The sequence below is a fragment of the Oculina patagonica genome, chromosome 6 (genome assembly GCF_052425735.1).
Source record: "Oculina patagonica isolate OP01 chromosome 6, crgOcupat, whole genome shotgun sequence".
Classification (NCBI taxonomy): Eukaryota; Metazoa; Cnidaria; class Anthozoa; order Scleractinia; family Oculinidae; genus Oculina; species Oculina patagonica.
Genome location: NC_135763.1, coordinates 32,009,471 through 32,025,102, shown reverse-complemented (window position 1 = coordinate 32,025,102; position 15,632 = coordinate 32,009,471). Strand labels below are relative to the sequence as shown.

General features: G+C 38.5%; 1 protein-coding gene and 1 pseudogene across 2 annotated transcripts; one reads left to right on the top strand and one right to left on the bottom strand.

The window, feature by feature from the left end:
• Positions 1–2,358: 2,358 nt before the first annotated feature.
• On the bottom strand, positions 2,359–4,604 carry LOC144658346 (uncharacterized). The gene is made up of 3 exons (XM_078518768.1): positions 4,469–4,604; positions 4,103–4,347; positions 2,359–3,337 (listed from the first exon to the last, which is right to left on the bottom strand). Exons 1-3 carry the CDS (start codon positions 4,504–4,506, stop codon positions 3,003–3,005), a joined length of 618 nt encoding a protein of 205 aa, XP_078374894.1. The 5' UTR covers positions 4,507–4,604; the 3' UTR covers positions 2,359–3,002.
• Positions 4,605–6,151: 1,547 nt separating this feature from the next.
• Positions 6,152–10,222, top strand: LOC144658257 (uncharacterized; annotated as a pseudogene). The gene is made up of 3 exons (XR_013571661.1): positions 6,152–6,180; positions 8,572–9,022; positions 9,534–10,222. The product of XR_013571661.1 is annotated as an uncharacterized LOC144658257 (transcript).
• Positions 10,223–15,632: the final 5,410 nt, after the last annotated feature.

Here is a 15,632-nt window from a genome sequence, read left to right as displayed (position 1 = left end):
TGCGACCCCAATCATACGCCACCATAATTGTCTGTAATTCTGTGACGAGCTTAGGCCTTCGAAAAAAAATATACAAATAGTCCGCTAAGGTAATTAAGATTGGTAACATAAGAAGGTAGTTAGCACGTTGAACTACTGCAACGTACAGTGGAGTGTCAGTCATAAACGTCGCGGCTTCTCTGTAGAGAAAAAAAAAAGATATTAACTGAAGTACGGGGTTGCCTAACAAGAAAACAGCAAACATCGAGGCAAGTAAGACAGAATAATCATTTAGCGCGAGGTTAATATTCTGCCCACAGATAACAAGAGCTCAGTAAAGAACTCACCACCTAAGTAAGAAAGAATAATTTAGTGCAAGGTTAATATTCTGCCCACAGATAACAAGAGCTCAGTAAAGAACTCACCATCTAAGTAAGACAGAATAATTTAGCGCGAAGTTAATATTCTGCCCACAGATAACAAGAGCTCAGTAAAGAACTTACCACCTAAGTAAGACAGAATAATTTAGCGCGAGGTTAATATTCTGCCCACAGATAACAAGAGCTCAGTAAAGAACTCACTACCCAAGTAAGACAGAATCATTTAGTGCGAGGTTATATTCTGCCCACAGATAACAAGAGCTCAGTAAAGAACTCACTACCCAAGTAAGACAGAATCATTTAGCGCGAGGTTATATTCTGCCCACAGATAACAAGAGCTCAGTAAAGAACTCACTACCCAAGTACGACAGAATCATTTAGCGCAAGGTTATATTCTGCCCACAGATAACAAGAGCTCAGTAAAGACCTCACCACCTTAATTAGGGCAGAAAAAAATTAGCGCGAGGTCAGTAGAGCGAAATAAGTCAGCGCGCGATTAGCAAGTTAATTATTATAGCAGTGCTTGACATAAGCGATCATTGTGAAACTGAAAACCAAAGTTAAATATTATATTCCACAAATAAAAAAAAAAATAAAACTTACCATTGTGCGGTGTTTGTCTTGCTTCTTGGATGAACGGCGGGCCGCGCTGTTTGCCAATTGCGTTACCTTATTATTTCCCGCCAGAATAAATTAACCCGGTAACAGTAATCATTTAGACGAAAATGCCGAATCTCTTTTCGTTTATTAGGCAAAACCCTTGCAAAATCTTACAGGGCTTTCCTGTTTCGCATTCATCCACACGAGTTTTGCAGTGTAGCGAGGAACATGTAGCAAAAAATGAAATAAAAACATGTCTTAAATTGGTAACAATGCTACTCAATTCATGTCGTGAAGACTAGCTACAACAATAGACTCCTTGAAAGCCCCGATCTTCACACATTCAACTTGTTTCCGCGTGCAGAATTACTGTTGATCTCGCTCTTACCGATATCATTTTCGTCGACTCGCTTTTACATTTATAACTTACCAAAGTCGACTCATACTTGCGGCTGTCCGTCGGATATCCAATGTCGTATGGCTGATACAAAAACACCAAAACGCTGCCTCAAACTTGACCGTGTTGCCAAGAAAACTTATGAAACAGGACTGAATCATTTAAGGTCGCAAACAATACCGATATAGACAGTCTAGCAAAGAATATTATTAAAGAAGATACACCAGCACGTTTCGAAACCGCAAAAGCAGAAACTGCGTGACACAAGAAACATCACGTACACATAGCTAGGACCGGTTTCGTTTCACATTTCCTGGCATGCGGTGACAAGTTATGTACAAGATTAAAAGACCTCCTGGACAGAATTTTTTTTAGGGCTAAGCTGGTCATTAGTTTCTTACACATCTTCTTTCGTTTCTTAACACACCAAAGCAGGATGAATTTCTCAATCACTTCGTATAATAGATGTGTGTTTTTCATATATTTCTGTGAAAAGTCCGTGGGAAAACTTAGACATAAACATATGCAAAAACTAAAACTATACGTAAAAGAAATTCATAAATAATTACTGCAGAAATCCTATTTGACCGGAATTGACAACATAAACTAAGACCACTGTATATCGTACCATTCATTTTTGCAATCTGTTTGAGAAATGAGTTAACTAGTAAGCAATCTACGCAGGCTAGAGAGTCTATAGAGAGACGAGCTAAAGGAATGTTATGATCACAATCCATTTACGGGGGGTGTGGGGGCATGCTCCCTCAGAAAATTTTGAAATTTCTAGGCTCGGAAATGCTATTTTCGTCGAAAAATAGATCTCATCAAGTGTTAAATGATGGCAGATAATTTCAGGTATTAATAGGACCTTTCCTTCTGTACGAATTTTTTTTTCTTTGCCTTCCCCTTTGCACGATTTTTTTTTCTTGCCATTTTGGCTTGCATGAATTTTTTTTTGTTTTTTTCCCCACCCCCCCCCCCCCCATCACTTTTCTAATGGTCCGTCCCTAAATCCATGCCTGTAGTGGGTGTGGCATTAGTACCATTTGGCCTATTGCCTTGTGTGATTGGACAGGGATAATGGGGTGGGGCATAAATCAACTTTGAGTAGGTTGCCTTGCCTTCGTTGCTAGGATTTTTTCACCCACTTGTGGGAAAGTAACGGTATGCACAGGAGTATTTGCAGCAACAACTAATGTGTCGGATCAAGTAGGTTAACAACCAAAATGAAGATTTAAGCATAGAAGTCATAGCATAAATTTAAGAGCTTTTACAACAGGAACGGATAATGGATTGAAGTTTTGAAATACTTCTGTTGTTGAAATGAAATTTTCAGTTGAAAGAAGATGGATAAAGTCTGTGAAGAAGGCAAAAACAAGCCCAATTACGGTATGGCAAAAATGGATCGCCAACTAGAGGAAGGCATTGGCAACAAATTAGAGCGTGCCAGACGTTTGATTGACTCTTATTTAATGGAAATTGGAAAAACTATTGGTTCAAAGCTTAGCAGATCCAAAGCCACGGGGTTAGTGAATCCTGTTGTTCTATTTTTCCTGTGGCCTATGTTTTGCCATGTTCTCACTCTCACTCTTTTTTAAGGGCCTCATCAGAATTATTGAAATCCTTCACAGCCTTCCCAAATACCCTTATAAATGTTTGCCCTGTTTATAACTGCCTATAAGTTGATCCATGGTTTCCTTGGATGCATATGATACACCAACGTCCCATGCACCAAGAACTGCTGCTTCCTCTCCCCCATGGATGTACTCTAATACGTTTTTAGTCTCTTGACGGCGTCTATATCGTGTGCTGTTTTTACTATCAGTAATCAAGTCAAAATTTGTAGCATTCTGGATTCTCGTAGATGTGGCCTGTTGAGTTTGACCAAGCATAATTTTAAACCTATCATACTCTTTTTTTAACAACTCCAAGTCACGTAGTTGTTCTTCAACTTTATCTTTAGCATCTTGCAGCAGTTTCTCTGAAATTAAAAATGAGGTAATGTTGTACTTTAGGCCCGGGCCAAACGTCGAACCTCACATGTAAGGTAAAGTCTGTGTCCGAGCCATGAGGCTCATACAGCCAGAGCTTATCCTGGTTTCCGTAGCATTAAGCGACTAGGAGTATTGCTACTCCACCCTGGATGGGATGCTAGTCCATTGCAGGGTTACCCCCAGCAGTAAATTCGCCGGTACCCATTTATACACCTGGGTGGAGAGAGGCACTCTGAGAGTAAAGTGTCTTGCCCAAGAACACAACGCACCGCCCCGGCCAGGCCTTGAACCCGGGTCATTCAACTCAGAGTCGAGCGCGCTAACCATTAGGCCACCGCGCCTCCCACATGAGTCGAACCTAAATGCAAATGAACAAAAGTTAAACCTATTGTTTTTGGTCATTTGCATTAGGTTCCGCTCATGTGAAGTTCGACGTTTGACATGGGCCTTAGACAATGCATAAATGAAGAACAAATCACCTTCTGTATTATTACTCTACCACTGTATTACATCGGGACGTTCCATTTTTTTCGGTGCCCTTTGAAAAATGAAATCCCATAAGGGTTGATTGTTTGTCGGCACCGAACCCCCCTTTGCAAAAACCCACCATCCTTGGGGGGGGGGGGGGGGGTGCGGATAAAAAAATGGAATGTCCCATAAGAGATAAAATCCCAAAGATAATTGACTATTTAGTAATTTAATTTACATATTTACGAACCAAAACCCAACTGCAAATAAAAAGCTTGGCTTACCAGATTCACTTTTTCTTTCCAAAATTCTTTTCTCGCGGTCCTCTAAATCGGCAAACTTCGCACTTTTCGCCTGGAAATCAGATATAAGCTGTTCGTTGGCTTCTCTGAATTTCCTCTTTAATGTATTGTGAACTTGGACTCGCGAGGCTTCCCAAAAGGCGTGGAATTTTCTCTCTTTATTACATCTTCCTGAATGTTTGTCTTGTTTACTACATTTTCGGCTTTTAGAGCACAGTTTTACTTTCCTATCAAGCACAAAATCGGCAGAAAGCTCATGAGAAGGACTACAGGAATTCGAGGAATTCATAATGGCGGCGGCCAAGAAAAACACACTCCAAAACATGGGTTTATACTCGCTGTACTTACGTTGTTTCGTCGTTTTCGTTGGCGCTAGTGGAAGCCATTTAAGTTCGTTTTAAATTTAGAAGTCCGTTGAGTCACAGGATATTCATATGCGAATGTATGAGCGACTTTTCAGCCCAGACTGTGTTGTCTCCCTCGCAGCCGTTTTTAGTATCGTCACGCAACACGACACTAAAAACGGAGCTGCGCGCGAGGGGCTCCAGGCGTTCTCCTTTTTTGCGGCGAAAAATTAGAACGCCTGCTCGCAGTTTAAACCACAGGTCACCCAAGCTCCTTAAGGAGCCCGTATGACTAAGTTTGTACATGGGAATATAACGATCGTAAAAAAATAATTCAAAATAGGGGAAAAAGATCAGGGGCGGATCCAGGGGGGGTGGATTGGGTGGCTAGCCACCCCCCTTGATCCACCAGAAAAATAAAACTAAACTTTTAAAATAGAAAATAAGGACAATGTTCATCCACCTTTCATAGTCAGGTGGCCGTTCAAAGTTAAGGACGGCCATTTTTCCAAAATAGGAGATTTTCGACAGCCTGTTTTACGAACTTCTGGCTTAATGTAACAAAACATGTGTGTATAATTAAAAAAAAATAGATTCCTTTTAGCTTTCAAGAGTTGTTTTAGCCTTGCTGGAATGATTTTCTTCTCCATTTACATCTTTTTTAAGCGAGTTTTCTTACCGTTTTTTCGCATCGACGCGATTTCACAAGCAAGCAAAGTCGCCAAAGTTGCCCCCAGGCCACTCTGCCAAGGGCTCAAAATTTCCACGCACGTGGGTGAGCAAAACAACGCAAATCTGTTCTTTCCTGTAAGTTCGTGGCCTGTCAAATTTTAAACTTCAATCACTGTTCATTTCTCTGTAAGAATTAGACTTTTTCTCCGAAATATAACTCAAGGTATATAAGTTAAGGAAATAATATTTTTGTCAAATTATCAAGGAAAAACAGTGGTTTAATAACTTAATTGATAGCTATATAACGCTGCTCAGAATCGCGGAAATCACGTCTAAGAGGCTTCAACTTTTCAAAGTTTTCTGAGGGGGGCATGCCCCCAGACCCCCCTAGGGGGATAAAGCCTATGGCTCCATGAAATATGGGCATCAGACCCAAAATAATTTGCACTCCTTCTTTCAAAAACCTGGCTAAAAGCCTGAAACCCCCTCTCCCTCCCCCATAAAAAAACTGGGGCTTGAACAATATAGTAAACAAAAATATTGGAAAACAGCCACCCCCCTTTGAAAAATCCTGGATCCGCCCCTGAAGATCTAATAAAATCGACTCATCTGCCCTCTTCTGTCTATATCTTGTGTTTCTATGTCGGGTTCTATGTCATTTGGAGGCATTTAAAGGCGATCGATTCCAGTAGCTTTTAGGTTCACTTTTTTTTCTCTCCTTACATAATGTAAACGTATTTCCCGCTATTAAAACAAATAAAAAAAAGTTACATTTGTTTGATTTAGTACAAGAGCTGATGGGACTGAACAAATATTTCAAACAATTCCCGGTTCTTTTTCCCGCCGCTTTCTCTCGGTCTTCCGATAGAAGATTGTCGGAATCGGGAGTTGTCGTCGTTTTTCGCCCCCTGTCGCCCTCATTTTTCATTGGATCAGCCGACAGCTCGCCAGATGACGTAGGAGCTCTGTGCGTGAATTCCTTGGAACTGTTTTGGTTGTGCAGTGTGGTTAGTTCCATTACACTCCTTCCGCAGTTGTTGTGAGGTATGTCAGACGATCCTTGTAGTTTGTAATTGTGTAAAAGCTGAAGCTAGAGAGGAACTGTTTGATTATGAGTACATGGAGGCCGATATTATTTTCATGGCCGTCAGATATGCGAATTACGTTGTAAGCTTACGTATATTGGACTGCAGTCGTGTTCGATCTTTTGATATAACAACGCTTTACTGGCTTTAAAAGTCATAATTTGGACTAAAAAACGTTTATATGGATTTAGGCAAGCCTAAAAGCAAATTTCCCAGTTAGTTTCTAATGGTCTCAATTTAACATGATACCATTAAACGTTTGGATTATAATATTGAGGCCTTGAGGGAGATGTAGATGAACGGAGCCGAAGAATTCGCGACTCAGCAACGATGCGTTGCTGAGGCGCGTGTAGGATTTGATGAATACAACTACCGTGATTCCCTGCAGGCGCGCGCTATAGAGGGAATCGGGTATTGACAGCGCTATATTGAGCTGGTTCTTCCTCGCGTACGCGTCGAAATTCAAAACCTTTGTTTTCTTCAGTGAGTTCAACCTCGGAGACCCAGGGGCAGTTAGTGAGGGTAAGGGGAAGACGAAACTGCGGGAAAAACAATCTGCGAAAAAAAGTTGGAGCGAAAGTGAGGAGCACCTGGGTAAAGAGTCTTGCCACGTCAGTTCCAAACAGCTCTCTGAATTCTGCCTCCTGATTGGGCAGAAAAAATCCTTTGTATTATTCTGCCCAATAATAATAATAATAATAATAATAATAATAATAATAATAATAATAATAATAATAATAATAATAACAATTAGCACCAATGGGCGATCAGTAACTTAAAAGTCACTTTCATGTGTTCTTCCCCCCGGGGGTGGGGGGGGGGTGTGTGGGGGCTACTCTCATTAGGGCTATATGGTATGTGCCGCTCAACAGGGGATGCTTTTTGCCTCTCTGACCCTGGAATAGGGTATAACAATCACCATTTTCATTCTGGAACAGGAAGGTTTTGCCCCAGAATCCTGATTGAGCACGATCAAGTTTAGGTACGATACTTTGTATCGATCAATAGTTGAATGGTTTTTCTCCCATGCCTTCAGTGTAGATTGCATTTGGTCAGCCAAAGGTTTTTCGCTCATGGCACTAATCTTTGTTTACAATATTTGCCTTATTAGCATAAGTGCTTTAGTTTCTGATTGAGGTACAAAAATATCAGTTATGAATATTGAAAGAGCACAACATGATTAACTTTCGCTATAAATTTGAGCCTGATGTATTAAATACTGTTTCTGTGACGCGGGCTTGAAGACTTAAAATTTTACAAAAAAAATGTATGGGCTTATTAGCCCTTTTGCCACCCAGAAATTTTGCAGTTTTTGAAAGCTACACTGTAATATCTCCTTCAGTATTACATGTAAAAGGCTGAACATTTTGTCCATTATTAAGTTCCATAAGCTCTTTAAACTTCTGGAGTTATTTTGGATATAGCAGGATGCCTTTGATTCTCTACGCAAAGTCGTATGCTAATGAGGCAAAATGTAAACAATGACGTCAGCAAAGCTCGCCCTATAACATGGAAAGCTTTGACTGTATATTCGACTGATAACTTTAACACAAAGTTAGCACTGTATGTGCATCTGAATGTAAATAAAGGACTGTGGGAAAAAAAATCATGACGTGAAATACAAATGAAAAAGTTAATGAATATTTCATGCTGAGAAACTAAATAAATTAAGTTTGTACAATGTGCTAGCCATGCTAATCCTGATTTAAAAGTTTAGGCTAACCAGAAAGCTATTAAGGCTAGCCAGAATTCCTTTTTGTGCTCTTTCGCGCCTTTTTTCATTTTGGGCTTGTCATGAAAAGTGTGACTTCTGTGAAGCAGGGAAGTTACTGGGGACGAATACAGCTTCCAGCCTCCATCTCATGTGCGATGTGTTTTCTGCATTTGAAATCAAAATTAGTCAAATTGGGATTTTTTTAAACGGGACAGTGTCCTGGTTGGTTATCGAAAGTTCTCTTTCCTAATTTCCAATTTAAATTGCCAATTGCCACCAAATATACAAATTAATTGGATAAAAAGATTCTACAGAGCAAAATAGATCAAGTATATTACGGAGAAGAATTAGTTTTAAATTACAAGGATATGGAAGTGGATATAACAGTTCTGTTTCATCAAAAAAAAAAAAATCAAAAGCTAGTTCCATTCTAATGAAATTTTCAATCTTTAGTTTTATATTTTTCTTTTTAGTTGACATTTTTTTTTGCTTTCCCCAATTTTGGTGTTTTCTTTTTTAATTTCAAGATATTAATAAAAGCAAGTTCATAATCAGCTCCCAGCTATACTTAATGAAAACACTAATTAAAACCAAACATATAATTATGGATGATACTTTTATGTTTTCTGCTGGCAGGAAATACAGTATGGGGATCATAGACGTTCGTTATGGATGCATTGTATTTACTGCAGTGGTGACCATTTTGATTCTTTTCATGTGCTTGTTAGCGCAAATCAGCCTTCAAGCTTCTGGTGGAAAAGGGATTCCTGATCGGGCCAAGCAGAAAACGGTGTTCAAGCACAACTGGGAAGATATTCACTGTCGACGCAAACATGCAAATGAAACGACTGTGGAAAAAAGCTGGATTCCTGAATTGGCAAAACAGTTAAATTTGAAGGATGGCACCTCAGTTTTCGACAGCAACACTGGCTGTAATGAGTGGCTAACTCTTCTGAGAAAAGAATATCCGAAGCTGGTCATTGGAGGTGCTCACATTGATCAATACGCCGTTGAATATGCCAAAAAATTATTCAATGATACCCCAAGTACCTTTGGAACAATCAGTCCTGATGGAAAACTTAATTTCCTTAAAGTGCTACTACGATCAAATTTTCGATTTCCATTTTTTTACATTTTCGTGTACAAGAAGACTTTCTTACTCACCTTGTCAATTTTCAATCCATTACGAACATCAGAAGTCGTTTTATTTTAATGTTTATTTCCGATAATTTACGGCCGCCATTAAAAAACCTTGTTCCAAGGCTTGGTTGCGAATAGGGAGAAAATGACGTCAAGGCTCCAAATACCTCACGGGTTGAAATTATGAGCTTATTTTTCGTGCAATGTTCTATGCTGATTGTTATTATAATTTCAACCCGTGAGGTATTTGGAGTCTTTGACGTCATTTTCTCCCTATTCGCAACCAAGCCTTGGAACAAGGTTTTTTAATGGCGGCCGTAAATTATCAGAAATAAACCTTAAAATAAAACGACTTCTGATGTTCGTAATGGATTGAAAATTGGCAAGGTAAGTAAGAAAGTCAAATTGTACACGAAAATGTAAAAAAATGGAAATCGAAAATTTGATCGTAGTAGCACTTTAAAGAAAATATGCAATTCTCGCATGTTATTAACTTTGGAGGACTGCGGGAATTGGGTGATAAAAACATACAATGTAATCTCGTCCGGGAATTACTGCGCATTTTAAAACCAGGCGGATCTATGTTCCTTGGTCATAATATAGAAGAAAAGGAATGCCGTGTGCTTGATAAATATTCTAATGTAGCTCTTCCAGGATGCTACTGGTCAGAAACATGTCTGAAGAACAGAACTGATATATTGCTTTAATTTATTACATCAAGGAAAAAGATCTATTTGGTGCACACGCACAAATTGATGACTGCTATACGGCAGTATTCATTCATTAGAAGGTGATCATGTCAAGGGCAAATGATGGTCGCGAGGAATGGAAACCAAAGTATGAACCTCATGAAAAGATGTATTTTTGTGATAGTCAGACAGGTGTTTCTGGCGATATTGCCAGCAGCTTACAGAAACTCAGCAAGCATGTGTTGAACACAAATCTGGTATTTCCAGGTAGTTTGAGTAAGGGGATTGAGCTTGCTAAAAAAATGAATGAGTTGAGGAAAGGAAATTTATCACACACTTAATGACATCATGGTACTACCCTTTTAATAAAGGATGTTTTTTACAGGCAGAAAAAGTGTAAAAACACCATTAACTGATATGACAGCTTTAGACAGCAAAAGAAACATGCTAGTGACAACTGCCTAGTAAGTGTAACCTGCGATCAGGCATTTTTTTTTTTTTTGCAATGGGAGGAAAGAGAAGAAAGGAAACGCCTGATACATATATTTGATGAGTCCCCTTATTGAAGTATCTGTCAACAGGAATGTCAGCGATGCTATTAAATAAACAATTTTCTTTGCCGGTGGAAATTCGATTGTCTGCAGTTGTTTCATTCAGGCATGAAACTTGAATCATTAGCATAACTCGAATAAATACTAAGTTGGGTTTTATTCGATCAATTTGGACGGTTGATGTCTCTTTGAAAAGGTGTAAAGATGTAGAAGATGTCCAAATAATTTATTTTCATTTTCTAAAGCACAATTTAAAAAGTTCTTTGACTCCTTTAGCTTCGTCACGTCTGTTTTCAATCGTGTGTAACGCTCAACAACAGGAAAATTCAAAAATCGGTCAGCTCAGAAATAAGATTTGAACTTGCTTTGTAGTATTAACAAACTATGCTACTGGGGACCAATTCTTTTTTCATATTTGAGTGTTTGGAAATTTGATCTCCAAATCCAGCTTGACAGGCATTAATACTGGTCTCAACAAGATACTTTTAGACTGGAAGTCACACTTAAACTCACGTAAATTATTAATCAGGATATAGTATAATGTTGCCCTTTGTTTCCTGACCAATCAGAAAAAGGTCCAGATATTCTGTCAGACTTTTTACAGACGACTCAACACGTTTTTCATGTTAGGCTACATGTAACAGAAACAATGTAAATTCTTGTGTTTAATGGTAGTTTATACACATAATTAATATTTCAGTTCTACCGCAGGTAGACCAGGCTGCATGTATGTTATGCAAGAAATGAAATATAAGGATTTGTACGAGGAGATACTGTGGCATTCTTACATTGTTGATGTGGCTCCTAGGGTAATCATATACAGCTAATTAGAGAAAGGTTGTCGGAAAAAAGCACAAAAGTGCACACAACAAGACCGAAAGGTGGTCTGGGTATTCACTTAAATTTTGCATATTGACCTAAAGTTTGTATTATTTGCAGGTGGCGATTTTGTTTTACCTCTTAGGAGACCTATTTCGGGAGCTTTACTTTTACTATCGCATATCTTTGAGTTTTGAAAATGCTTCTAAAACTCAGCATGGCTAAAAGTCCCTTGTTTGCACATGTCTGAAGAAAAAGAAAACATGCAAATTCACATTTCTCATCTTATTAGTATTCAGCACATGCAGTAGCTTTCAACTTCTACCCATTCTACCTTTCGGTCTTGTTGGTGCCCTTTATGCTTCTTATGACAACCTTTCTCGTATTAGCTGTATGATGTGGTGCGCGCTAGTGTTATATTTTGAAATCTGGATTTTATATGGATTTGTTTTCACTCGCAGTATGGTTACGTTAAACCTATCAAATGCATTAAATGACAATGAAATAGTGTTCCAGAATGTTACCACCTCTGTAAAAATAGGAGTATGTAGAATTAGAACACAGGAGTATGTAGATTGTCTCCTCTAGAGTAAATGCATACAACACGTTCGTCCATTAAGAAGAAACTTGCCAGGAGCCATTCAGAATCAATACTAAAAAGATACAAAAACTTTATTTATAACTTATCAAAACTTTATCAAAATTGTCAAAATGATTGATCGTCAGCAGCTTTATTTTCATTCAAATAGGACAGTGCACATCACTCCCCAGTAATTGGACAGTAAGCTTCAGTAGCACTTGCTGTTTTCTGGTTCTCGTGCATCTTGGTCAAAAACAAACTCAAAGTTTAGTTTTGATTAATTGGTAACAGGATTGTGTCGTCGAAATTCTTTCTGCAATTCACACGGTATTGAACCACCCAGCCCTCCACCCTGGAATACATAAGACATATATGGGCAGGGATCTGAAGGGGCTTTGACTCCTTGCCTTGCCCTAGTGGGTGTGGCATTAGTCGGTTGCCTTGCCTGAGCATTTGAGGTCTTTGAGCGTGGGGGTAAGAAAGGGCCTAAAACCACTCACCTAAAATCGCTTTGTTGTAAGGGATTTTACAGCAAGGCGCCCAAATGTGTGACCACTTTTAATTTATTCACATTCTTTCGTGCAGATTTAATCCAATCAGAAGTCAACTGGAAGCTATCCACGGCTTTTGATTGGATTAAATCTGCACGAAAGAATGTGAATAAATTAAAAGTGGTCACACATTTGGGTGCCTTGCTGTAAAACGGTAGATTTAATTGGCTAGATTCAAATTTCCTTATGCGACAAAAATTATTCGAACTCGTCACCAGACTTCCTTCGTTGCAATTGGTTGTTTCCGATGCGCGTGGGCGGTGGGACTGATACAAGCGCCGTTCGCATCGCGCTTTCAAAACGCACCAGAATTTACAGTATTTTGAGCCAAGTCACGTTATGAGTTCAGTTCAGGGATTTTCGATTACTCACAAAACGATTTTAGACGAGAGAAAAAAAGAAAGCAAAAAGACGAGTTTAACAGAGAGCGACTGGTTGTTCTTTTGCTCAGAGAATGTAGAAGACCTCAAGTTCCTCGATCTGGCAGCATAGGGAAGGTGAAGTCAGAAGTCTTTCCCAAAAGTGAATATTCTTGCTTTCTGACTAGTGATGCATTTCCCGTTGGAGATATCCAAATAAATGACTATTATGTGGAGTTTTGGACTTCGGATTTAAAGTGAGTAGACAAACTTCGACTGAGCAAAGCTGCTTTCTACAAAGCATAAAAAGTTTTCTTTTTGTGACAGTTGACGATCACTGATTACTACAACCACAGGGAACCACAACAGTTGAAAAATTAGATAAATAAATAAATAAATAAGTTAAGAAACGAGAAAATTAGCATATCTGAAATCCGCTCGCGCACAAGACAACTCAGCATACGACAACAGCGCTGTCGTGTCTATCGACTATGCATGAAGAAAAGCAACACAGAAAATGACCGGAACCACGTGAATAATATTCTTTTATTTATTTATTCAATTTTTCAACTGTTGTGGTCCGCTGTGTTCCCGCAATCGAAAAAAAAATTCAGTTCCGTCGACGCTACTACAAAAAAATTTTGCGTCGTAAACTTGAGCTATGAAACCATTTTCCGAAACAACACAAATATTTTATGCCTGTTTCTAGCGAAAGAGAGTCTGATTACAAAGAAATAGGTCTTAGGCCATCCCCTTTTTTTTCTCTGTTTAGCGTCGTCCGACCGACCCAGATTTTCGCGTTTTCAAAAAAAAAAAAAAAAAAAATTATACAGAAGGTATAGAAGGCAATGACACATTATTTTAAATAATGTTTCATCCTTTTTACGCTGTTCTTGTTTGAGTTTAACCACGACGTCGATTTTTCCTTCCTCCATTGCCGCCATGTTGACTTTGTAACCATGTCTTCTTGTTTCCAGGCTCCACGGACATTATGCTGAGGTACCGGGCCTCCTAGTTCCAGACTCCTTATCCACTTTTTTTTTAATTTTTTTTTTAAGGTGGCTCGACCCAGTTTTTTTCTAGCGATACCTATCAACTTTGAAACCCTCATACTTAAAGGGATTGATGTCAATAATAAAAACTACTACATCAGATGCATTACATATAGACTGAACTTCAATATGATATAATTTTTTTGGCGATCAGAATGAATATCACGTGGCAATGACGTCACACGGGGTTTTGCTCGGAATCGAATTTTAAGCGGTAACTGCATTTTCTCTCGAGATCCTCCACGCTACGTATACCTTGGGTGTTTGCCTTCATCTCAGTGGAGTTTCATCGAAATCTACAAGAGGAATTTTGAAATATCTTGGAATTTCTTTTTAGATGGTATAATTTATGCGTAAAATAAAGTCAAGACTTCATATAAAGAAATTTGCTTCTTTTTTATGTTTAATGAGAGGATTTAGCCCCCATTCCTTTTAGAAATGTCCCATATACTACATCCAAACCTTTAGAAGAAAGTAGACTTGCACGATTTCCGAAAAATATGAAAATATCTTAATCGGAGTAGAGCTCAATGTTTAGCTCTATTTACCATTTTTACGGCTACTTTTGTAAAAAAGCGATTATTTCAAAAACCCGTCGATGAATTTTTTCCAAATTTTTTCAGGGTGACAAATAATCAGTACACCACACAATCCCTAAATTTCAAGCTCATTGAAAATATCTAAGGTTGTCTAAGCTAAAAGCAAAATTGAGTAAACATTGAAGCGATGTCGAAGTTTTGAATAATTTTGTGCTCTGGGATTTCCTATTGTTTCGATTTAAACACAACATCGAATTCCTGTGCATCACGCGTGTAATGACCACGCTTGGCTTCCCTCCGAAAGCTTTCCGAAATACTTCGGAATATGGTAATATTCTCATCGAGTTCAAGTAAACAATAATGGATGAATGAATACATTTCCAACTGAAGAAAGCAGTCACACAACACCAAAGTCAAAGCCGGTAATTTTTTTATGCCTCCTCAGTCATTTAAAAAAGTAAAACGGACAGAAAATAGACTTCACGTATTATAAGCAAGCTGCATCTGGCGTCCAGTATTTATTAATTCATTAATTTAAAAGAAACATACCTCGTTTACACTTTCTTCTTTTTAATGTTTAATTCTCTTTATCGTTGCACTCAGTACTGCGGCCTTTTTGTGTTTTGCAATTCTTGTTCTTGGCATTTTTAACTTTTATTTCAGCCAAGACGTCGACCCAACAAGAAAAGCTAATGCGTGACAATTTCTTTTCCATTGTTCCATATTTCGGAAAGATTTCGGAAAGCTTTCGGAAGGTAGCCAAGCGTAGTCATTTCACGCGTTGTGCACAGGAATTCGATGTTGTGCTTAACTCGAAACAAAAGGAAATCCCAGAGCACAAAATTATTTCAAACTTCGACATCGCTTCAATGTTTACTCAATTTTGCGTTTAGTTTAGACAACCTTAGAAATTTTCAATGAGCATGAAATTTAGAGATTGTGTGGTGTACTGATTATTTGTCACCCTGAAAAAATTTGGAAAAAATTCATCGACGGGTTTTTGAAATAATCGCTTTTTGCGAAAGTAGGCGGAAAATTTGTAAATAGAGGTAAACATTGAGCTTCACTATGATTCCTATATTTCATATATTTCAAAATCGCGCAAGTCTACTTTCTTCTAAAGGTTTGGATGTAGTATATGGGCCATTTCTAAAAGGAATGGGGGCTAAATCCTCTCATTAAACATAAAAAAGAAGCAAATTTCTTTATATGAAGTCTTGACTTTATTTTACGCATACATTATACCATCTAAAAAGAAATTCCAAGATATTTCAAAATTCCTCTTGTAGATTTCGATGAAACTCCACTGAGATGAAGGCAAACACCCAAGGTATACGTAGCGTGGAGGATCTCGAGAGAAAATGCAGTTACCGCTTAAAATTCGATTCCGAGCAAAACCCTGTGTGACGTCATTGCC

Excerpts from the sequence above, each read along its gene's own strand:
- LOC144658346 (XM_078518768.1), bottom strand. The coding sequence starts at position 4,506 with ATGGCTTCCACTAGCGCCAACGAAAACGACGAAACAAC. Across the intron at positions 4,348-4,468 it reads AACGAAAACGACGAAACAAC|GAAAGTAAAACTGTGCTCTA; the intron begins GTAAGTACAGCG and ends TGTGCTTGATAG. Across the intron at positions 3,338-4,102 it reads GGAAAGAAAAAGTGAATCTG|AGAAACTGCTGCAAGATGCT; the intron begins GTAAGCCAAGCT and ends TTTTAATTTCAG.